The 25,172-nt window shown below is 52.0% G+C and overlaps 1 protein-coding gene across 5 annotated transcripts in view; it reads right to left on the bottom strand.

Moving 5' to 3' along the window:
• Asap2 (ArfGAP with SH3 domain, ankyrin repeat and PH domain 2) overlaps positions 1-25,172 on the bottom strand; it is a 154,344-nt gene that overhangs the window by 67,908 nt on the left and 61,264 nt on the right. For all 5 annotated transcript variants that reach the window (XM_027937816.2, XM_071601322.1, XM_071601323.1 and 2 more), the window contains exons 3-5: positions 18,170-18,315; positions 4,035-4,109; positions 2,526-2,575 (exon numbers count right to left, since the gene is read on the bottom strand). In XM_027937816.2, the coding sequence (XP_027793617.2) occupies positions 2,526-2,575; positions 4,035-4,109; positions 18,170-18,315 (271 nt within the window). The remainder of the gene's footprint in view (positions 1-2,525; positions 2,576-4,034; positions 4,110-18,169; positions 18,316-25,172) is intronic.

Raw genomic sequence — 25,172 nt, 5'->3', positions numbered from 1 at the left:
AATGCTCAGCACACATTTTAGAACAGAATGGCATCTTAATGCTCACCAAAGAAAAAAAAAATACTGTCATCATAAAAATGCCAAACTTAGCCTTCCCACAACTGACTCAGCATACACTTCCCAAGCACCTGCTTGGCTCTGCCCTGGGCAGAGGAGGTAGGTCTGCCTGCACCTCGCTCTTCCCTACTGCGCTTCTCCCTAGACGGGCCCGCTCCCCACTTGTGCAGTCGGCCAGTTCTCCTGCCTGGCCTGCCACAGCGTGCACGCTGCAGAAGAAAACAAACTTCCTCCTTATTTCTTCCCGCTCTAATCCCCTTTCCTAAGGATCTCAGGCTGAATGCTTATTAGCTAATGTCAAGTGCGCACTTTAGCACCAACCAGTGGGAGCACATCTAAGAAAAGAACTAGTGTCAAAGGAGCCATAAAATCACATCAGCTATGAAGGGCTGGAAGTCACTGTGAATATTTATTCTGGAGAAAAGGAAACTAAAGAAAGCCAACGGAAATCACTCCATCTGAAGGGCTGTCGTGCAGACCTGGGAAGCGGCACTTCCTATAGGGCCTCGAGGCGTGCATCTCAAGACAGGTGGCACTTTCCTAACGGCTACTCAGAGATGAAATGGGCTGCGTGGGCCTCCAGAGGTCACCATCACAGGAGGTGGTGTAGGGGTGCATGCACAGAGTGTTTAAGAAGAGGCAAGAAGAAGAGTATGTTTCTTTAGCGTGGCGCTCAGTGCTGGGCAGGTGCATCCTCAACAATCCGAAGGACAAAGAAGAACGTGAGCAGCGAAGGCCTTTGGTAGGGATGCTGCTCAATGAATTCAGGCATCTGGGAGGGGTCAGACTGGAAGGCCCCAGGCCCCAGCACCAGGCTCACTCAACTCCAAGGCACCGACACCCTCAAGGGAACAAGACAGAGATGGCAGACCTGAGCCATCTCTCTTAATTTCACTGTGGAATCACCAACCAGGAATCGAAGGTCGCCTTAGACCCAGTCACTACACACCATGAGGCTCTTGGGATAAGGAATCTTGCATGTTAGAGGGTAAAACATTACCTCCTTTGTGTAGCCTAGGATACTTTCAAGATAAAAGGGCACTGCTCCCTCCTCCTCGGATTCTGGTGTGTGTAAGTAGTTGTGCTTCTGCCCTAAGTGGGTTTTCATCACACTGAAGGTTATGTTAGCCCCCTTCCTAGACCCTCCCCTCAGGCCCAGACACCTCTTTCCACAGTCTTCCCCAGCAGCCCTCCGACACCATGGTCCAGCTGTGCACAGAAGCATCTCTAGGCAGGCTGCTGAGGGGGTAACAGGAGCAGCTGGATGCCAGGCAGCAGACCCACCTCCTGGCCCTGGCTCAAGACCCTCCCCCTGGGAGACCATCTGTAAAGCAGGAATGCTGATCCCTAGTCTCTCATCCAACTGCACCCAGATGGAGAATGCTAAAGGGCCAGGGACAATGGATTGGAGCCTCTCTGGGTGGAACAGAGCTTCAAGATCCTGGGGCTCAGCACTCCCCCAAGCCGAAATCATCATGCACCATTAGTGAAACGCCATACTTGGAATCCAAGCAACTCTGTGTGGGAATTTAACATTTCTATAAACAGAGTAAGTATCAAAGGTTGAGTATTCGTTACTTTGATCTTTGTGATCCTTCACTACTGAAAAGACATCCAAAGCTGGTTTGAAAAAAACCCACTTATATTCACATCTGAATTGACTTCCTTCCTAACACCTCTCACTTTACCAGATGGCTTTGTATGGAAGTTTCTATTTCCATTCAGAAAAGTCTCCAATCCCAAGGCAAAGTAAACACGAGGCATTTAAAAATGTTTTCTTTTTTTCCAGTATTTAAAATAACTGAAACCCCTCTTCCCCACAACGGCCAGCTCGATTCTCACTGGTTCAATTCTCCCTACCCTAGGAATGAGGGAAACATTACACAACTGTCCACAGTCAGCAGGGGTGAGCTCGACATTAGCAGAGCTCACAGTCTGCGTGGAAGAGCCGACAGACGTCTTTCATGCTCTTCTCTGACAAAGTATCTGACAAACTAATCAAGTAAAGCAGAAGGAGAAGAGTGTTGCAGCATCTTTCTAAAACCAAGGAGCCTGGTGTTCCAGAAACAGACCCAAAGCTAAAAGCAAATGGTTTTCATAAATCATCAAGAAGACAAAGCCTGAGAACTGCAACGCTATCACAAATGGCAGTAAAATGAGAAGTATGTAAAACCAGGAAAGAAGACAAACACCTCCTGGGAGAAAGTGGTCCTGACTTCCCTTGGTAGGTTCTGCACATGACACGTATAACTACCATAATGCCACAGAAAAAGAGACAGGGCTCTGGAAGAGGCCACCCCCCGAATGCAGCAAGCACCCACAGAAGCACCGTGCAGGAACCGTGCAGCGCGGCTCCGGTGTCCTTCCTGGATCAAGGTTTATTCAGACGATCCCCGGGGGCACCAAACTTGATTTAAAATTGAACTCTCAAGTCACCTACACATATTTTTAAAAATGAAAACACTCACATTTTGGTTTCATAGTCCTTCCAAGCTTTATCAAAGGGCTTTTTCAAGTCCTGTAAACAGAGAAGCAGCAATTAAGCAGGACAAATCATTAACTTCTGTGCAAGACTCACTTCCTTATCCCTAGACCAGTCCAGACAAGAACATTAATTTCTGTAATAAATGATGTACGAAACCCCATGAAAAAATAAAGAACCCGGAGCACAGGCTTTTAATAAGACTGGAGCTGGCACTTCTTTCTTTCTCCTTTTAGAATATTTATTACAGAAGATGCCAAATGTGCGTAAAGGTACAGAGACGTGTCAATGTATCCATCACCCAGTTAACAGGCCTGATCCATCATCTGTCACCCCCTCCTGACTCTCTGCCCTTGGTATATCCTAAAATTGAATCTAGAAAGAGAAGATCTAATCTGGAATAACTCAGTACCTCTCTCTAAAAGAAGGGGACTCTGACTTTTCCCATTAGCATGTGAATCTCCCTGACACACCTAACCCTGACTTGAGCCTGACAATCAGGATATAAAAGCCACCCAGGTTCCCTGGGGTTCTTCTGAACTGTCTGGAGATGACACTTCGTATTCTCTGACAGCCTGGCTCAAAAAATTCTGCACCCTTAAAATTCTATCTAATCGTTCCTACCTAGCGATGCCTCCTTCACTGGGGTTCTGTGGGAGAGGAAAACCCGACTTCGCCTGTTTATCTTTTGGCCCTTCAATGGCCTTGCAAAGTCCTCAGTGCTCTGGCAGTTCCCGCCCCTCAAGCTCCCGCCCTGGCAGCTGCCACCACGGCTTCCACTGTGGGCCTCCCCTCCCTGCCCAGGGCACCCTCCCTCTGGTGGTTCTGACTAACCCAGATGCCCTGTTCTCCAGCCCCCAGAGGGAGGGTGGGCAGTGCTCTCTCCTGGCACATTCTGTAAGGGAGACATCAACAAGTCTCAGCAGAGGTCCCAAGACAGGTCAGCCAGGACTTCCAGATATGCCCAGTTGAGACCCAGGAGTCACATACAGAGCCAATCAAAGAACTCGACTCCAGCCCTGCCTGCCCCTGTGAAGCAGGTCCGTCATGGCAGGCATGTCCTGAACAGCCACCAGCCTCTGGGGCGCAGAACACGAAGCCAGCCAGGCCCTGAGAATGCGACCCTCCCTTCAGGACAACTGTCCTGGCTGGGTCCCTTCCCAGTTGTGAATCCGTGGCACGGTGGCTGGAAGAGCCAGGCTTCTCACAGGTTTCCCTGCTAACCGAGGGGCTTGGCCGTGCTCAGTCTCCACGACAGAGCCTCACTCCCCTTCACTTTCTCCCCTCCCCAAGATTATGGCACCAAGAGAATGACCAGCAAGGCCAAGTGTCACCATGTTCTGGCCCAAAGGTGGTGTCAAATGGCTAACCAAAGGACAGAGAAAGCAAAAGCGCCCTGTTGCCCCAGGAGGAATGGTGGCAGCTGCCCTGTGGGGCCATGACCCAGGCTGGGACTTCAGGAGGTGCGAGGCCCGAGACCCGGATGGAGTCCTACCCCTTTCACTCCTTTCAGGTCCCCCTTCAGCAAACTGTCCAGAGGGAAGGAGATTATGTTGTTCATATTCTGAATCTAAAAGACAAAAACAAAGAGGAAATTCTTACTCCGTTTGCCTTTTAATCTAAAGTAAGCAAGATGTTAGAGAGGGCATTTGGTGACCACTAATCGGCCCTGAAAATCTGGCCAGCGCAGCACAAGAGTGGAGGGCCTTACGCAGTCCCGTGCCCTCCTGACAAAACCATTTCACAGATGAAATACCTGCCTAAAGCATCAGCGTGTTTTACACATATCTAACACACGTCTAATGGAAGCTCTGCATGTTGCACACATACCTAACGGAAGGCCCGTGTGCTTTCTCAATAGTGAACCCACACCGTTCAGCTATGAAGTCTGTGCAAAGGCAGTTACAATGAGGAAAATGTCTCTGAAAGCAGCAACGGCAGACCTGGTCTGAAGAACCGGAATGAAGGGAATGCCCCTGCAGCTCTCAGGCTCCCCACTCCGTGCAGAGAGCTCCCCACTTGGAGACAGACCAAAGGAGAGGCAGATCCAGGCTTCCGTCTGCTGGGAAGGCCCAGGAGTGAGTGCTGAGTGTGAGTGCAAGGGGTGTGTCGGTGAGTGCAGGAGGAACGGGTGTGTCGAGGGGTGTGTATGGAGAGCTTGGGGGTGCACATGGGTGCCAGTGTGTGTGAGGTGTGGGGAGCATGGGGGAGAGTGGGTGAAGGGGTGCAGCTGGAGGAAGGAGACCAAGGGCAGAGTCTTGGAGCCCCGTTCCTCCTGCAGCAGGAAGGCAGGAGACTGCTGGCCGGCACCAAATCCAGTGGAATCCACCCTCCTGACACTCGGGGCACACCAGGCAGGCCAGTCTGTCACACCGGCAGCTTGAACCCAAGCAAAGTCAAAGCTGCAAAGCTCCAGCCAGGGACAACCTCCAGGCAGGGACTCGCATCCTGAGCCCCACAAGACTCCCTCTCCAGTGCAAGTCCTCCCCGCTCAGTCCTCCCTCAGTTGGCAGGACAGCAAGTCCCATGCCGGGCCTGGCCTGAGCCTACCCTGGGCTACCAGCACCAATTAACAGGCCCCGAGCAGAACGGGGCGGGGGGGGGGGGGGCATTCACTCTCACCACTGAGCAAATGAAACCATTTTTAGTTCAATTACCTTCAATAGGGAGATAAAACTGAGGTGCCATGTTTATGGCAACATGGGATGTGATTTCCAGACACTATTGGGTAGATACAATTTTCAGAGACAAAAATTCACTTGAAAATACTGTTAGGTGCGTAACAGCGCCTGCTGTGTCCTCAACCAACTCTGAGGGTGGCGCACGCTTGTATTCCCAGCAACTTGGGAGGCTCAGGCAGGAGGACACACATTCAAAGCCAGCCTCAGCAACTTAGCAAGACCCTGTCTCAGATAAAAAGTAAAGATGGCTGGAATGTGGCTCGGTGGTTAAGCCCCTTGGTCCAATCCACAGGACCAAAAAAAAAAAAAACAATAATAACTCTGCCAAATAATTTTCATCAATTAACAAGTGTCATTTCAGAGATGATTTTTGGGGGGTAACGTCTGCCTCAGAATTAAATAGCCACATTTCTCTTGTAGCTGGCTCTCCTCCAGGGCACAGTGTGATCAGCTCCTCACAGAGGTAAATGCTTCCTTCCTGAAAGGCTTGGTTTAAGGTGAGGTCTGCGGATGACCAGAAGGGATGGTGACACGCAGAGGCCTTGCTGGTGACCGACCTCCGGGAGCAGGCACACCTGGTTTCCATGTGGACCAGCGCAGGAGGAACCTGCAGCAGACACACGGTCCCTGCACAGCGGTCACTTCCCTCCACCCGCAGGAGTCGGGGTGGGCTCCTCCCTGCTCCGCGGCTCAGGGCCACGCTTCACCCTACTCCATCCCCCAAGTCTTCTGACCTCCAGCCCTCCCACAACATCCCTCCATGCTGCGTCCAAGGTCTCCTCAGTGCAGCCTCAGTGCCCCTTCTGGACAGAGGGGACAGCATCCCTGCCACCAGCCTGCCTCAATCCCTCCTGCACGGCCCTGCCAGACTCACCTGGGGCCACGTCCCTGACAGACACAAACTATTTACCGTGCCCTTGAAACCCTGTGCACTCCACCTGTATTTGCTATTTTTCTTCTTCAGTCGGCCTCCTGCACTCTGCTTCCTGCTGATTGTGCTCCATCTCATGCCTGCTTTATCCTCATGGCCCAAAGCCACACCACCACAAGTGGCCCCAATGCCCCGTCCCTGTGAAGTGGCCACAGCCTGCCCAGCAGGAGGGGCCCTCCCGGAACTCCGCGTGCTGTCCTGTTCCTGAATGTCTTCAGGCTCCCCTGCGTCCACCACGCTGGCCTCACTGCACATTCTAAAGGGCACCCACCTGCGCTGTGTCCCAAGTGTCCAGAGCTTCTGGCACAGGGCGCCGTCCAGAGGGGGACGCTCAAAAAGCGTGGGTGGAACAAACCTGTACACTTTCACATTCTTCTGAGCATCTCGAATATGAGACAGACGTACAGCAGCTTCAGACATGACCTGAGTTCTAGTTACACCTGTCAACCAAACCACACAGCCAGTGCCCAGGCGAACTCGCCACCTCACCCTTCACGTGTTTACCGGAGTCTGTTTTGTAGACAGCAATAACTGGCTACAAGGGTAAGGGAAGCAGGACGCCTGTCCTGTAGAGAAAACAACACGTCCATGCTCCCGACTCGGAGGCACACCACGGAGCGCATGTTTACACTGCAGAGACCAGTGGCTCCTCATAATGACAGGGTGACTTTGGTTTTAAGCAATCAGGCCGGCTGATCCAGGGTTAGGAAGAAGGGTAAACTGTGCCAGTTTCTGACCCGTGAGACTCTGCCCATCTGTCTACACCATCACTTTGCCTCGCTTAGTCACGACACTCAGTGATTGGGCTGGCCCAGGAACCAGTGCTGGCACCTTGGACAAGGTGTGGGCATAAAAGGGGGCAGCAAAAGTGTCCCACAGGGAGGCTCAGAGCTGCCCAGGGTAGCACCAGAGCCACGCGGCCACACGATGGATGGGAGGAAGAGGGAGTGAGGTGCTTGTAGGTTGAAAACCACATTTGTAGGAAGAATCCCAGTAGGTTTTCACCAAGAGGATGTGAGGGTATATGCATGGTGAGTGGGAAAAACCAGATTCTCTACACATGGAAAAAGCACATCAGTTGCAATTAGGATTACACATCTACCTCGAGACTATTCAAATGAGAACTCAGGTTCTGACTACCAATACTAGGGGCAAAGGTGGGCACAGCTTGGCACTACAGCAAGACATCACAGGGCCAAAGAGCACGTGACTGACGGGCACCCACACTCAGCTGGCTTGCTTTCATCCTTCTTTTACTTAAGCAATGGGTGTGAACGTCCTGGGCTGGACACTGGGACAGGGTCCACCGTCTCATGTGAATGGGACACTCAGCAGCTAATCACGACTGCGATGAATGCCTTGCAGGAGGCACAGGCAGCCCCGTGACGGAGGGAGAGGAGGCTGGGGAGGTGCAGAGGAGTCGGGGATGGAGACTAATTAGAACCTCAGTCCTCAGGAACTCACCGTTGACGGGGCCGGGCTGCTGTGAGTGAGTTGAAAGTGAGACTCCACGGGCCCTAGGAAGCAGGGAGTTTCCAGGAAGAGAAATGACTTTTAGCCTGAGCCCAAGAGAAATCTCTGCTGAGCAGGGATGTGACACAGACCTTGAAAAGAAGCAGGGGAATGCTGTCCTGCTGATGGGGGCCTGGGCAGGGCCCAGGCAGCTGCATTAGTAAAGGGGACAGCGAGGGTGCGTTTTGGAGCCTGGGCACCAGGTCAACAGGGAGTCTGGGCTTCGTTTGGTCAATTTTTCTTCTTGGAGTCATGCCAATTAACCAAAAATAGGAAACTGTTACTTTCCTGATCAAAACTAAATCACTGAAACAGAAACTAGAGCAGGGGTTGCCTGGAGCTGAGGCTATAGAGGTAACGATTAAGAGGCTGTGAGCTGGCCACTGGAGAGTGCTGGCTGGACTGAAATGGGTGCCACCTGCAGTGAGGGAGCATGCCTTCAGGAAGCCGCCTGCCTGTCTGCTTAAAGGAACTGTCACAGATGTAAGCAGACCCCACCAATGGCTCCTCTAGGCAGTCGGCCACACTCCAGGACACCTGGCCCTTTCCCTCGGCGTTTCTGCCCTCTGCCTGTGTGACCCGCACAGCGCACGAGCACTGTGCATCAGGGAGAGCTTTCCAGATGTGGCCCCGCTTCGACCTGGCTAGAGAACAGGTGAACAGGGCCAGATGTCATGCAGGCCTGGCCGGCAGCAAGAGTCCTCCTCACTGAACATGCAGGGCAGCTGCTGAAGGCACCCTCCAGCTCTGGCCAGGAGATGAAAACCAGAGCAAACGAGGACTGCAGGTCCCTGTGTGCAGATAGCTCCAGCCTTGGTTCACGAGCACTGAAACCTCTACGATGGACAGGAAGGACTTCCTGCCCTGGGCAGCCCACCCTTCCTCAGCGCCCAGCAAGCACCAGCTTTCTCTCATGCTTGGATTTACTTTTGACAAGCACAGTCTATAACATGCCTTTTGGGACAGCACACAAACCTCAACACAAGTTAAAACCCCTAATCGCTGCCATTAACAATGGACCAGCAAATACGCAATCTTTTAAAATAACAATCCTCTTTCTCTGTCCCCCTTCCTGTCTCTGCTTTTCTGAGTTCACTTGGACGTGTCTAAAAATATGAGTCACTCAGAGGCAAAGGTCTACAATCTCACAAGTGCAAATAAAGTGACTGGGTCATCGGGCAGGCAGCACACTGGACTGCCAGGGATCAAGAATGAAATCATTAAGCTAATCCCAGAGGCGATCACACAGACAGGCGGGGTAGAGCAGCCGCTCAGCCGTCTCTTCACACTATTCCTGCTAGTTATTTCACGTCGGGGCCTTGATGTTCCTTAGCTCCAGCTCTATCCCTCCTGCCTCTACTCACAGGGCACAGGCTTGCTGGCCCTGCTGGCTCTGGTCACTGGACCCTGAAGCTGGCCCCAGCATGCAGCCCCACCCAGAGAGTCGTGCTGCGGCCACTTCTGACTTCAGTGAGCAGTGCTGCTTTGCCAAATGACCTTGCCCAAAGGCTCCTGAACCTCAGGCTCTCAAGTCACAGATCTCCAGTTTTAAGGAACACCCTAAAACCCCTGGCAGAATCCAGCTCCAGCTGCCAGAATTTAGAAAAGAATGGGCCTTCCAGGGCTCTCCTCTCTGCTCTCCTTACAAAGACCATTTTGTCTCCATACAGTGCAAAATGTGGATAAAGAATCTCACCTAAAACTTTTATCTGTGTCATGCAATTTATTTTAATACACCCACTTTGTGAGAAAAATTAGGAGGTAAAAAAGACAATGCTGCCAGGTGCAGTGGCACACCAGCAGCTCAGGAGGCTGAGACAGGAGGATCACAGGTTCAAAGCCAGCCTCAGCAAAAAAGTGAGGCGCTAAGCAACTCAGTGAGACCCTGTCTCTAAATAAGACACAAAACAGGGCTGGGGATGTGGTTCAATAGTTGAGTGTCCTCAAATTCAATCTCCAGTACCAAAAAAAAAAAAAAAAAAAAAGGAATGGTTTGAGATCAGGAGAGTTTTCCGCCTTGAGCATATGGTGACTGATCCCATGGTTCACAGGAAAGCCCAGGTGACCGCCTGTTCACCTTGGGCAAACACTCCTGTCAGGCCTCAGCAGATGGAGAGCTACACAAAGACCTCACACTCCGATGTCTGTGTGAAGGGCATCTTAGCAGAGCATATGTAAGCCTAAAACAGTCTTCAAGAGCTGGACTTCCAGTCACCTCCAGGAGCTGGCCCAAGACAGGACACCTGTGAGGGGCGGGGCTGGCAGGGCTATAAGGTGTGCTGGGTGGTAGGACAGGCCAGCTGTGTGTGCCTCCCCCGTGTGCATGGAATGGATCAAGTTAGGCTTGTCACACTGGCAAGACAGACATTCCCACTACAGCAAAGTCCTATCGGACATCAAGGTGGTCAGCAAACAATTTTTCTTTGAAGCAGCTTTGTTGAGGTGTGACGTACAATAAACTCCACACATTGCATGCATAAAGTATGTTATGACATGGATATATCCATGAAGCCATTGCCAAAATCCCAACATACTCACATCCCCCAAATCCCTCAACCCCCAGCTCCGGCCCCCATGTAACCACCAACCCAGCCCTGCTTCCACGGAAGGTTTGTCTTCCAGAGTTTCAAGCAGGCTTCTTTCGGAACAATTCTGAGGCTGAGACTCATTCAGGCCACTGTTTTGGGGATGGCCTTTCCTTTTCACTACTCCATCTGTGGAGATGCCACAGGTGTTCATCCAGACACCTGATGATGGACTTTTGAGCTGTTTCCAGTCTAAGCACCACTGTACCATGATGATGTGATCATCAGTAGGACAGGGACATTTCTGAGTAGTGGTCAGGATGACCTTCTTATAAGATGACATCTGAGCCAGAGCTCTTCCCTTCTTCTCACTGCGGAGATGGTCGGGGAGGGCTTACGTCTGGACAGGTCAGGCCAGGACAGGCTGGGCTGGGCGCTGCCTCCCAAGGTGCCGTCCCTGGTCTCCTGGTCCTCTGCACGCACAGCAGCTATCCCGTGTGCATGAGGGGACTCTCAAAGGAAAGCCACCTGGGCCACTTCCACTTTTGGAGTAACAGACATCCCCAGGGCCACGGACAGTGCTGCCCTAATCTGCCACACGTGCTCGCACAAACAGGTCCTGTGCACACCTCTCACAGAGGACCCAATGAACAGATGTGCCCAGCACCATCTCCCTGGCAGCGGAGCAGCTCTGATAGTTTGTTTAATTAAAAGGAGGGGGAGCCCATGCCAATCCTGAATGTTTAACATAAACTGAAAGATCAAAGCCAGCTGGCTGCCAAGAACCCACTGGCAACTTCCACACCAGAACAGAGGGGACCGCTGACCTGCTTTCTGCTTTTAACGCACTTCTCTGGCAGTCAGGCTGCTTTGATCCTTCAGGTTCTGAGTGGAGAGAAAATAGGGACCTTCTGCCCCCTTCTCCTACTAGAACAAATGACAAAACTGCACATCAGTCGGTCCTCTGCTGGAAGCCAGCAGGAGGGACACGGGGAACAGAAGAACCCAGGTCTGGGGACCCTCGATTCTTCTAAACCCCCAGGTCTCCACGTGCAGTAAGGCACCAGCCAAGAATGAATGCACCTTTTCAAATGCGTTCCCTTCAAAGCCCCAGGTCAGAAGGTATTTTCTCTGCACCTTTGGCGCCTACCTCTTAACTGCCCCCAGGGCAGAAGCCAAGCACTTGACCCTGCGGGGGGCCCCCCCGGGGCAGCACTTCTTGAAGTGTGGCTCTGATCACCAAGTTCAGCATTACCAGGGAACTTGTAGAAACATGGGCTCCTGGGCCCTTCCCCAGATGGTGGAATGAATTCTGTGGTGGAACCCAATAGGCGTGGGCTCCCCGAGTCCTGGCGATGCTGACACACTGAAGCTGGAGAACCACAATTATGCATGTTGACGTAGGCCTGTGACACTGCCTTCCTAACAGGTCCCCAAGTGCTGCTGATCCGTGACCTCCCTCTGAGCCTCTGCTCTGGAGCAGGCTTCTCAGTCTTCCCGATGCCCACTCCCCTCTCTTCAGTAGGCCCCAGGCATCTGCACTTCTAAGAGGCCCCAGGAGATTCCAGGGATGCTCTGTGGCTACAAGGTCAAGGCCCCCAGGGAAGCCAACCAAACTCTATCCAAATGCTTTGTAGACTAGAACCTGAAATATGCAGGTATTGATGTGGGTTGCCAAGTTTTGATTTTAAGCAATGATTAATAAATAGCTGAATATTCTCAAGGAAGGGGAATGCAAGGCGAGGGGTACAGCTTGTGGTGGAAGGCTCGCCTAGCATGTGCTAGGCCCTGGGTTCCAGCCCCAGCACACAAAAAATCCAGGGGCAGGGGATGCACGCTAAGGAGGCAGGACCCTGAGTTCATCTCTATAAATTTGCTGCCGGCTCCCCACAGAGAGGCAGGGGCACATCACCCACAGGAGGAGACAAAGGGACACAGTCCCCCCTCCTGTATGTCAACACCTTCAGCTACCAGCTCCTTCCCTAGGCCAGAAACAGGCTCCCCCACTCTCTAAAGGCTCCTCTTGGCACACCTTGCCTGGAATGGCGAGCACCTGCTGCTTCCAGGCCCCGCCTGATGCTCCTCCTCCTGCTGCCAGCTTCTCTTCTGCCATTGCAGAAAGTGAGGAGAAAGTCACGGCAGTCTCCCACCACTGAACCCACAGGGCCGCTCCACTGACCCCCACCTCCTGCTCCAGCCTTCCCAGCTCTCAGGTAAGAGTTTGAGGTCCTCTGGATGCAGGGAGTTGTCCTTTAAATAGCTGGACACTGATAAAGCACAGGACCATAAAAACAAACTCTGTTCTGAGCTCTAACAGCCCAGCCAACACGCACTTGAGAAGCTGTGAGGACATTTGTTTCTAAACCTTGCAATCACACCTGTGTGAAGGTGGGCTCAAGGACAGCTTGTTAAAACCACCAGGACAATCCTGCCTCACCTCCACCTGAAATACCCAGGGACCCAAAGCCTGGGCAAGGAGTCACCACTTTCTGCTTTTGAGGCTGCATCCCTAGGGTCTCCGGGCTGTCTACAATGTGCAGAGAATGTTATGCATCCTAATCAAAGCCCAGAGACGAGTTATGGAGCGCAGTGCCCCAGACGCCACTAGTGGGTGGGCAGCTCCCAGCCAGCACTGAGGCCTGACCTCTGCAAGTTCCCCTTCTCTGAGTCCTCGGCCTCATGGCCTTCTCCTCTCCACTATAGCTTGTCCCACTTTCTCTGACTTCTGAAGTCCTCAGACTATGGGAGTGACCATGAGGTAGCATCTCCCCCCACCCCCAAATGAGGAAATAGTATCAAAGTACAAATTAAACATATCAATTAGGTGGCTATGCTGCAACCAGGACACAGGCCTCCGATACTGGCCTTGTTAGTTTTGTTTCAATCAAACAAGAACGTGCTTTTGTTTTTGGATGGAGACTGGTTTATGTGAAATAGTTTAGAGTGTTGAAGTCTCATGAGTCTAGACAATGAATGTCCAACGTAAGTGGAACTAGAACCTAAGTGGCAAAGGTTTCTGAGCATCTCAAGTAGCTCCAGTTGGTCCATTCATGTGTTAGCTTTCTATTGCTATGATAAAACACCTGGGATGATCAATTTAAGTGAGAAAAAGTTTGTTTTGGCTCATGATTCCTTTAGTCCATAGTTAGCTAGCTCTGTTATTTTGGGCCTGTGGTGAGGCAAAACATCGCGGCGGGGTGCAGGCGGCAGAGGAGGCTGCTCATACAATTGTGGCTGGGAAGCAGAGAGAAGGGAAGAGACTGGGCTCCCAATATCCCCTTCAAGGACACATCCCCAATGATCTACCCTCCTTCCACTAGGCCTCACCTCCTACCTTCAAGAACAACCCCCAATGACTTAACTTCCTTCCACTAGGCCTCACCTCCTACCTTCAAGAACACCCCTCCAATGACCTAACTTCCTTACACTAGGCCCTACCTCCTACCTTCAAGGACACACCCCATGACCTAACTTGCTTCCACTAGGCTCCACCTCCTACCTTCAAGGACACACCCCCAATGACCTACCTTCCTTCCACTAGGCCTCACCTCCTGAAGGTTCCACCACCTCCCAATAGTGCCACAGGCTGGGGAGGAAGCCTTTAACGCATGGGCCTTCAGGGGACATTCCAGATCCACCCTCCCCCCTAAAGGCCTTAGCTCTATGAACTGCCCACTCAAGGCCTAGGACTCAAGAGTCACATCATCTTGCTTTCCAGCTCAAAGCGCTGTGCAACAAGCAGCAAGCCTCGAGGGCCATAAGAACAGCCACCAGTAACAGGAATCCCAATATTAAAAAGCAGATGTGAAGTCCAAGCGCCTGGGGCTAATCTAAAGGCTGATACTCAAATACTGCAAGCACTGGAAGGGCCTAGATTTTATCACAGGTCATTAATTATGCCCAAATAATGACTGAGTTTTCCTCCCAACAAGGTGAGGAATGTGATGAGTGGCCCTGTCTGATCATTAAAACACAAGGTGTCCTCAGTGAAGAACTTAAAAGGAAAAAAAGTTTGTGGAAGTACTGAGGTAAGGACTTGTGGTGACGAGGGCTAGACTTTAATGACAAACTTTGATAATATGCAGGATCAGCTCGTCCTTTACCAAAGTCCGACCCTGCTAAGACGAGTTAGCACTCTACTATGACGGACAGCCAGGCGAGATGCAGCACTGGCCAGGCAAGGGCCTCTCACTACAAAGCCACAGGTTGTTGGTCACCAGTCAGAACCTTGCCGGTGTCCTTCACTCTGTGGCTACAACGTCTTCCAACTCTGGTTGTTTGTGTTAAAAAAAAAAAAAAAAAAAAATCTTAGGAGCATTTCACTGGGTGCAACCCTCAGGCTCCTCATCCAGGGTGAATGAAGTAGAATCCTGGGCCCTGGGACACTCCTGCTCTCACGCTGCAGCTCCACCCAGCCCAGCCCAGCCCCGCTGGCCCCTGCCTGACGCTGACCTTCCCATGGAGCATGCCACAGACTGGGAGCCCCCTTTATCACCCCTTCTCTGAAGTCACACACACCAGCTTACCTGTCATTAACCTTTCAGAAACTGGTCCCGTGTTATAGCCCATCATTAAAAGGCCACTTCTCACCACAAAGAATGGCCGTTGGAAATCTCTGCAGGAAGGGGAAAGGAGCCAACAGTGGGCTGGCTCTGTGTCTGTTTAACGTCACACGTCACACGTGCACCATTCTGGAGCTGCCTGGCTTCTCCCTTTGTCCCAGGACTGCAGGGAAAATTCCCAGGCTTCCTGAAGGTGAGAATCTCACCTATTAAGAAAAAAGTCTTACTTTATCCCAAGTGGGCCTGTGTCTGGAAATGCTCCAACTGCCTTAGAAACGTCCTTCGAATTCAAGCAGCAAGGTGGTGATTATCACCCTCTCTGGGCAAGAGGTGGAGTGGAGAACCTCAGCCACACAGGACTGAGATGTTTTCCAAATGCTTAGGGAAAGCCTCTGAGAATATAAGACATGTGACCACGAACAGGAATAAAAACAGTACACAAACTACCAAACAAGGAAAACTGTCTTATGATCAGCTCTGTCTCCTCCACATGGGCTGTGGATGGCTTGGTGTTCCTGAGTCCACAACTTCTACCCCTCACACGCCTGGAAAACCAGCCCTGATGGGTGCTGCTCTGGGCTCTAATAAGAGGTTTTCTCTTTTGATCTTTGCTGGTAAACAGTCCTAACTCCATAAAGTAAGAGCCAAAACAAAGATAACGCACAGATCCTTGAAGCTAGTCATCCAGACAGGGCTTTAGCCAGTTCACACATCTTACAACTCTGACACCTCCTAGGTGCTAGGATGTCACTTATACACCCTGCCCACTCACTCACTTCACCTGGATGCTGGCCTGTCCTCCTCCTCCTGGCATGCAGGAGCTCAGCCCTTGGGCTGCCTCCTGCCCTAGCAGTGTGGCCAACCGAGGATCTCTCCACCTGCTGTTTCCCATGCACTGCCTTCTGTCCGTTCAGTCTTCTACACTGTGGGTTGACAAGAGGCCTGGGTTCCTTCAAAGGTCACAGTGGAAGCACCAGAACTGGGCATTTTAAGACCTGTGTTTGAATCCCAGCTCTGTCCGTAAGTCATCAGCATGTGCCCAATGTTCAAGGGGAGGGCGTAGGACTCTCCTGCAAGCAGTCCCAGGGAGTGGAATACAATGCCCTCCATGCCCACGTCTGCCACACTGCTGGTCTCAGTGTGTCTTGGCCACTGGGGAGAGCAGGGTCAGCAACTTGAACTTTGATGTGTGAAGAACTGCACGTGGCAATGCACCTGCCCTGCTTTACCTGGCAGCTCCCCCCGTGGACAGCTGAATGTGGGTTAGTTCACACTGGGTTCCTCCATGCAGAAGGCAGCAGGGTGGCCCTTTAACCAAAGCTGGCCAGGGTCTCTGGGCCTCCCGAGAGAAGGGGGTTCTTTATACCACCCAGGGCCTTGCCACACGATCCACAAGGTGGGCTAACACTGGCTCACTTTATGGGATTGTTGCAAGGATTAAATAAGTGAAATTGAAGAAGCAACTGGCTGGCTGTATTCAAAAATCAGATTTGTTGTTACTTCCACTTTACAGCTGAGAAAGTCCAGGTAGAGAGATCGGCTGAGTAAAGACTTTTAAAAAGCTAGTTGCCTGGGAGTGGGTCCCAGTGGCCCTGACCTACCTCCAGCACCCCCAGCTGTGCTGGGCAGGCTGCTCTCCAGGCACCCACCCAGGAGCCCTCCTGGGCCCTGACACCGCCCCAGGCTCCCCTGGCCTGCCCTGTTCCCAGTGCTCCACTTCCTCTCTCAGCTGCCCTCCCCACTCAGAAGCCCCTCAGCCTGGAGACCCCCGTGGCTGCAGCCACCGGCCCCCCTGTCCTCTCCCTGAACGCCTGTTGGTTGGATGCTGGAGCTTGGGGATTAACCCCTGCCTTTCATGTTTCCTACTAGTCTTTCCTTCAATCTAGTTTCTGAGAGATTTCTCCTGCTCCGACCCTCCTCGCTGGATTTTTAATTGTATGCTCTCTTACGTTAATGGTCTCCCTCTCCCACACCGCCTTTAACACACCCCATCATCTCTTTGGGCGTCTATGAGAAACCGAATGAAGTTTCTTAAACGTTTTCTCCTGCTCTTTGTGCTGCTCTTGTTCCTCCAAGTTCTTTTTCCTGTTGCCTTGTCTCTCCCCGTGGAGGCTGCTCCGGGGAGTGAAGGGGCTTCTCCAGGGAGGGGCAGGTTAGGCGTGCAGGGCTCTCACCAGGGGCCCCGCTGTGTCAGCCACTATGGGGCCTCACCCTGGAACCAAGCAGTGTCTCTAGTTAATAACAGAAATCCTCTGCTCTTTCCTGACTCCAGAGTGAGCCGGCTCTGTGCATGTCAGCCAGGGCTGCAGTGAAGGCTGGCTGCTCAGCATGGGGACTGCCTCCTTCTCCTGGGCAGGGGTGAAGGGTGATGAATGTGACCGGAGCCCCAAGAGATTTCAAATGCATCCAGTAAGAAACTTAAGCACAATGAGAAGTTTTTATTTTCTCCATTTCCCGAGTAAATATTTACAAGTGAAGACAGGGAGAGAGACCGAGAGTCTGAATGATCTTGCTCTTTGCCTTCCCATCATGAACTCACATGCTGTGTCCCCTGGTTCCTGCCCTTCTAGTGCCAGAGGTGCAAACCCACCATCAGCCCCATCTCAAGACCATGAGCTATCTTTTCACTTGTCAGGAGCTTGCTGACAGGGAAATGAACGCCCCACACAGAGAGCATTGCTAAGCTCTGACCTGCCCATCTGCGACCTTTCGGAGAAGCCAGGAAAGAGAAACAGGAAAGACGTGCTGGGGTGACCCCCAGGGCCTGCTCCACTCGTGAAAGGAAACTCCAGGCAGGGAGGGTCACAGCAGCCCTCTTGGCTGCCACTGCTTCAGAATTCTGTTCCCACAGTGAGGACGGCACAGGGCTGCCAAGCTCAAGAAGGGCCCATTCACCGGTTACCAAGCACCAGCCCGTGTCTCCGCTTGCCCAAGACGGAGATGGCTGTCTCCAGTCCTGCTTCTTTAAGCTCTACGTATTGGAGCACAGAAGGCCTTTGAATACTCATGGCTTTTCTGTGCTCTGGTTACAGGTTACTGTGCTGTGCAAGAGGGGTCTGAAACTCATTTATTAAATATTACCAGTTTGAATACCTGTTGGAATTATCAGAAACAGACTATTCCACACCGTTTAGAAACTATTAAAACCTGAAGTCAAAGGCCCTTAAGAAGACAAATGCATTTACCCATTCTGTCCTGCCGCTGCGCAGTTTTAAAATGCCAAGGTGGGTTTAAAGACTTACTAGAGTAAAAACTACAGTTTTAAACTTTATTCCAAATTGACCCAATGTGTCTAGAAAATATAATTCTTTCAGGTTCCACAAGAGTGATTTTTACCAAACAAACCCTGATTATCCCAAAGAGGAACTGCAGGCATTTTACACGCCCACGGGGCACAGACACAACTGACGGACACTTACCAGGTTTTTGAAAAGCGCCGTCAGCTCCTTGGTAAACACGGAGAACTTCAGGAACGCACTCCCTAAATCCGGGTCATCTCTGCACACGCAGTTGCCACCAAACTTCTCCAGAGCCTGGGTGTACTGCTCCTCATTCTCCACGTGTGCTGCAAAGGCAGAGATTGTTAACACACGCGCACCATCCGCCCGCCGGCTTCCTCTCAGTCATGAAAGAAAGCGGACACATTAGCAGAATGAAGCTCAGAGAAAGGTCAAGTTACAAAACAGAAAGAAATGCTGTATCAACAGCAACCCATTGTGCTGGCGACAGGTCCCAAAGGAGGAGCTCAGCAGACAGCAAGGAAAAGTCCTGTCCAGGTCCAACAGTCTGAGGCACATCAGGTGAGACTGCCATGTTTCCACGCCTCCAAGATTCCTCCTTGGCCCACAGGACAAGTCACAGGTCCCCAGACTCAGCCCTCTCCTAGAAACCAGGTAAGAGATGCTGGCCACTCTCCAGCCTGAAGCTCAGGTTGCCTCTTCAGAAGAGAAACACACTGTGGTCACTTCTTACCACAGGGACAGCAATGGCCCAGGCCAGGGCAGCAGAGGCCAGATGCCGCCTTGGGTCTTCTATGCACCCCCCCCCACCCCTCCTGCAGGATGCTCATGGGACTGGCCCTGGGCCCCAGCATCTGGCTTTGGCACCTCTCCTGTCCTTCCACTGACATGTTACATTGGAAGTTCTCTGTCGAGTGTCCCCACACAGGGGAAGCACTTAGAGGAGAGGGTCCAGCTGTATTCTTCTTGGGCCTGAATGTGAGGCCCCGCACCTTTGGTGAGAAAAGCAAACCCTCAGCCACCTGCTGGCGTCTCCCTATCACAGGCCTCAAGGCAGCACCTTAAGGAATGGAAACCTGGACCTCAGGTCAGTCACCAGCCCACTTTCTCAACCCCTGCTGGACATCAAGATCACTCACGGGTCTTTCCAGAAGCAGTCGTAGGGAACAAGCAGAGCTGGCAGATCAACATGGGAGAGTGATGTCCTCACGGAGGGTGTAGGAGTTTTCCAATGAAAGTGTGATAGAACCACTTTCATTTACACGACCCCTGAGTTCTGGGTTTTCATCATTCAATTCGAAATCCTACACAACCACCTCCCAGGCACGGTGGGCAGGCGGATGTGGCCTCTGTGCAGTGGCTCCCTCACTGAGGGACAGATCCTGAAGCCCCTCTGCGGCTCCTGAATCCTCCCTCAGGGAAAGAGAACCACCGTCAGCCAACCACCGTCAGCCAACACCAATGCCCAGGCCTTATAACGGGGGCCAACAAGGGGCCAGCTGCTTATGGAGGACAGCAGCCTTAGACCCTGAGCCACTCCTGTGTCCCACGAGTGGATCCCCCCCAGGGAAGCACTGTGCCCTCGACTGCAGAGACCTCTGGGAGGATCCTAGGGTGGATCTAGCAAACACAGGAGAAAATTAATGTCGATGTACAAGTCTCAAGCCTAATAAAAAACATTTCACTGAAGGGCCTAGGAAGGCTAGATACATTAGATGCATTTCTGAGATTATATAAACAATCAAACATAGACAGAAGCACAGCTCCTAAAGCACGAGGCATCAGAAAGCGGCCCTCAGAAGGTGCAGGCTCCAACTCTGTCTGCCCGTGAAGTCCGTGCCCGCGGGAAGTCCTGGGCGCTCTGCAGTCTACGCTATCAGCCACGTGAAGGACAGGGCCCCTGTGAGGTACGCACAGGCTGGGGTGAGAATCAAAGAGCAAGGCAAGGACGGTCAGCGCAGGACCAGCAGCATGAACAACAGGAAGAGCAGAGGCAGATGCCATTATATGGAGCGCAAACTTCACATCCAATTTTTCCAAACTTCAAAAGACTTATTCCTTCTATAACACTGAGAAGAAATCAGGTCTCAAAGAGATCAAATGGCTTATCCCGGGAAGCCACGCTGGAGAGTGGCAGAGACCCAAGCGTGCCTCACTCCTCGGCCACTCTTTCCTGATCTGCCACCCTGACAGTTGATTCACAGCTATGAATAGTTAATCTTGCCAAAACCAAAGAACCCAATTTTTAGCTTTTTAAACTTCATTTCACAGATGGATCGATAATCTCTTCCATTTCTAACTCCAGAGCATGTGGTAAACTGAGAAGGGCAGGTCCTTTCAAACTACAGCCATTTTTCATTATCTCAAAGTTGGTGGCCCAGACACGGACAGTCCCCGTACGGTTTCAGCCAGGAGCTGGGGCCACAGCAGGTGGCGCTGTGCAGGAGAAGCAGGGTGCAACTCCACGCGGCTCCTTCCCGGGCTTGGGGCTCTGTGGGGTTCGCAGTGATGCCAACAGGGAGGTGAGCACTTCCTTCACAGTGCTGGTGCTGGGTGATGTGAACCCAAGGGCACAGCAGGAAAACGGTGAGGCCCACGGGATCCTTGTGGCGCCCATCTTCACGGCTGCTGCAGGTGGACCCCCAAGGGAAGGGACCCGGCATAGAGGCCTGCTAGGTGGCTTTGGCGTCTTCTGGTGGGTTTATGAATCATGCTAAGAGGTGGCTGGGATCAGCCTGGTTTTCTTATGGACGAAGTGGCACTCAGAGGTTATGCGACCTGCCCCAGATCAGAGTCCCCTCTCCAAGCACTGAGCAGGCCACTCCCAGTCCCTGGTGACTACTGGGGGTCTTGCCCTCCCTACGTGGATGTCAGCCCACCTGCCACGAACATGACAAGACAAGCGTGGTTTCACGTTCCAGTTCCAAGAAACTGAGGAGCTTCCTGGACCCCTCCTTCTGGGATCCTCAAGGGACTGCCTGGAGTAGCTCAAGTATCTTCTTTTTTTAAAAAACTACTTCCCTTACAAATCTTCAAAACAATGTGTGAAAGCCCAGCAACCCCGAGGTGGTCAGTGAGCATTCGGCTTGGTGCTGTCCTCACTGTCCATCAGCGTCTCACAGACTCGCACTGCGACCCCTGCAACCACTACTTTCTGATGCTCCCACAGCCACAGCTTAGATGAGTGGGAATGCATCATGCTGGTCCAACTGGGGTTTTTACTCACACTTTTCACCCCACAAACAGATTTAAAGTGTCTCACAGATGCTCTAAGTCCTGTGCCTGTCTTCCTGGGACACCCAGCCTGGTGCCCACTGTAGGAACAGCAAACCTCCCGCAAGTAGGTTCACCGACCCGCCAACCACTCCACATTGCTGGTGTGGTCCCTACCAGCTGGAGATTTTCCTACCAGAGAACAGAAAGTAGTTGAGTGTCTCTCTTTTGCCCAAAACAAACTTAAAATAGGAACCCAAAATAAACAGCTTGGGAATAAAGTTTCTGGAAAGATTCCAAACTGGGTCTATCAGCTTTTATTTACAGAGCTATGAAAGCTGTTCTCCCACGAAGGGCTTGCGCTCTCACCTCCCCCTGGTTCAAGTGTATCTTAAGCTCCGGTTCTTATTAATGATTGGTGCCAAGAAGCACTCATTTGAGAAGGACTCGGGGAAATCAGAATCTGAGCCACAGAGAACAAACCGCTACGAGATGAGACCCTGTCTTCGGTTCCATTCCAATACGTCCCTTTCCTCCACCCCACACGGCCAGAAACCCGCTGCTCCATTCAAAGGATGAGCTCAGAGACTCCCACCTGGAGACCGCCTAGGAAGACAGCAAGCTTGTGCCCATGCTTAGTTCAGAAGTGGGGATTAGGTTTTGCTTTCAGGTATGCATTGGGTAGGTTTTTTAGTTTACTTGACTGTTATTTTAAGAAATGGATATCAAGGAGCAGGCCTAGTGTATATGGTTTAAGCAAAAACTGTCAGGATGAAAGGCAGCCCTTCCCCCTCCTCTACGGGCCACATTCACACACACCTCTGACCTGTCAAGGTGTCCCAGAGCACAGGGAGGAAGCAAGCCGTCAGCATGGAGCTGCCAGAAACGTGCGTGGCAGGGTCCCCCACAGCCAACTTGACCCCACGACCTCCACATTCACCTTGAACTTTTCACCTGTTACTCTGAGCCCAACCACAGGGTGACACTGTGTAGGGTGAGACCCGGGGACAAGCATGCTCTTTGGAGCTGAGATGAACACCCAGTAGAGACGTCAGTGAGTGCACCAGTCACCTGCAGTGTGCCAGGCGATGCACTGGGCACTGAGGACTCACATGCCACAAAGGGGACATTTGGGCTGAGGTTCCAAGGACAGGTAGGAGTTGCCAAATAGAGAAGCAACAGAGACAGAAACAGGAAAGTGCCAAACTCAGGGGAACACCAGGTGGGCCGTCGACCCACCTCTTTCAAAGCCCCTAGCTGCAGCCAGCAAGAGGCTCTCAAACCATCACGGGGCAGCACAGATCTCTTGTCCCCACCTCCTTGGGGGCCATCCATGCCTCCTGCTGGGTACTTTCAGTCTAGAGATGCTGAAAGGTGACCCACCCAGAGTCCTCTCTACAGATAATCAAGCCAAAGCTCAGAGAAGGTGGCAAGTGCACCCAGGTCACACAGCTGGTTTGCAGTAAAGCTGGAACAGAACATGGATTTCCCAACTCCGGTTCCTGACTCTATCCACACCAGGGACGTTTCTGCATTTGCCTATCGCGTTGTCACTATCCATGGCTTGAGGCTAAGACAAATGTTACAGCCGTCCAGGAAGCACATGTGCTATCAGCCGAACACCAAGTGCTATAACCTGCAGGAAAGCAAAAGGGGTGACCATGCACCCCAGCCCCGGTGGCCACCTGGCCCTGTGTTCTCCCCAGGCTCCCTCCAACCCGTCTCCAGGCCAGACAACCAGCCACCTGGGGTCCAGAGGGCAGAAAGCATCCCAGGCAGGTCTCAAAGGCAGCATTCAGAGACTAAGCTCTCCATGGTAGCAGCGCCAAACCCCAGATGACGTGACAATTAACATTCACAGTGCACCACATGTACACAGGGTGCTCTGCACAGCTCAAGGTAAAGGAGCTCACCCCCCTCCAGCTGAGGGCCCTGCACACCACTGGTTTCAGGGCTGGCCTGTGGCACACGATCGTGGGAAAGCAAGTTCTTACAGTCCAAGATAAACCCATTTCCTAACAGGGTCTCTTCTCCTGGATGTCCCCTGGGAGAAAGCCATTTCCAGACTTCATTTCTGCAGTCATGCCAGAAAAAAAGTCTTCCAGCTCACAACATGGAGATCTGTACTAAGAATCTTAACTACAGTCGTGCCACTGGATAGACCCCCTCCAGAAACCCACCCTAAGGGAGTAATCAAGGTGGTCAGAGATGTGTGTACGGAACCATTTACAAAGAGCAAAAATGGAAAATGTAAAAAGCTCCAACAATGTGCTGATGGCTACGGAACAGTCTAGCCACAAGACGGAATATTATGTCAGCTCTTAAAATCACGATATGGTCAGCCCAGAATGCCAAGTTTTAAAAAGGCAGGATCCAGGGCTGAGTTTTGGCTCAGCAGCAGAGTGCTTGCCTAGCACACATGAAGCACGGGGTTCGATCCTCAGCACCACATAAAAATAATTAAATAAAATAAATGTAATGATGTTTCCACCTACAACTTAAAAAAATACAAAAGGCAGGATACAGAATCAGACATTCAGTCCCAATTTTGTAAAGTACACAGAAGAGGCTGAAAACCATTCACCAAAATGCTCACAGTGGTGGTAAAATGGCAGCCATTACCTGCCAGCAGGGGTCAGGTGTGATCTCGGAGGTGGGTGCTTACAGAAGAGGAAACAGACTCTGAGAGAGAATCATCAGCCCAGGGCCATGCAGCTCGAGGTGGGCCCAGACCAGGCTCACCCGCGCCTCTCCTGGTCAAACACGAAGTGAGATGTGGCCATGGCTGGTGAGACTTTGTTCCAATGCTTCCCTGAATTTTCTAAATTTTCTTAACTAAGCTCATAGTATCTTTATAATAAGAAGTTAACATAAAGAAGTCATTGTCACCTGCAATGGCTAGATCGTGTTAGTTCTCTGCCTGTGCCCCCTGAGAACTCTGCAATCTGTCTCTCCCCACCAAAGCCGCTCCTAGATGAGCTCACGCGAGCAAGGAACACAGAAAGGACCCAAAGCCTGTCTGGGGAGACCAGAAGCACCCAACTGCAGGGCTCCCAGGGGCAGTCCCTGGCAGTCCCACACTGTCACGGCCTCAGACCTGCCATGTGCTTCCCTCCTCTAACACCCCAAGCTCTGTCCACTCCAAAATGTCATTGAAAAGCCACTCCATGAAGACTTCCCTAGGACATCCCCTTTGACCTTGAGTCCTCAGGAAACTGCCAGTCCTGGCCGGCTGCCAGAAGATCTACCTCGCCCAGCTATGCCCAACACCGGCAGCTAGCAGTGGAGCCACTGAGGTCGAAGTGAGGACTGACTCTTGCCTATGACCACTGCACACTCTTTTAGGTCCTGTCCTGCCAGGGACAGTCACAGTCAGTAGGAATACGTTAACACCGCCCCAGTTCCCTTTCTAGGACTCTGGCTTCTTGCAGGGGCACATTCAGAAGCCAAGTAAGAGGAGACCAGCTGAATGAACTACTGTGACTTTTTAACGCTGTGCCTTCTGTCTCTAGGTTATAGGCTCCGAGCACGGCAAACACCAACATTCCCGTGTATTCCCACTGTGTTCCCTAAGCACCCATTCTACTAAAGGACAAAGTCTGATCATGTGGAAAACCCATCACCAGCCAGCCCCACTGAATACAAAGTTCCTACAGCAGAGCCCCTGCACTCAAGGAGGGAGCCCCGACAGAGACTGAATCCACTGAGCCCGTGCAAGGACACAGAGGCTACAACCAGAATGCTACTCTGCAATGTGTGGCACTGGGGTGGCCAGACCCTGGGGAGAGGTGGTGGCCAGCAGGCTCAGGCAGGGCCAGGTGACGAAGGACTCCATCCAGGTAAAGGGGAGCCCCTGAGAGGTTTAAAGGGCTATGAATCTGCATTTAAAAGCTGGACTTGGAGGCGACACAGATGAGCAAAGCCTGGAATCTGCCCACAACTTCACAAGACAAACAGGAAAAAACAACCC

This window comes from Marmota flaviventris, chromosome 14 (genome assembly GCF_047511675.1).
Source record: "Marmota flaviventris isolate mMarFla1 chromosome 14, mMarFla1.hap1, whole genome shotgun sequence".
NCBI classification, from domain to species: domain Eukaryota; kingdom Metazoa; phylum Chordata; class Mammalia; order Rodentia; family Sciuridae; genus Marmota; species Marmota flaviventris.
The sequence above is the reverse complement of the archived record's forward strand: the minus strand, read 5'-3'. Positions and strand labels throughout refer to the sequence as shown.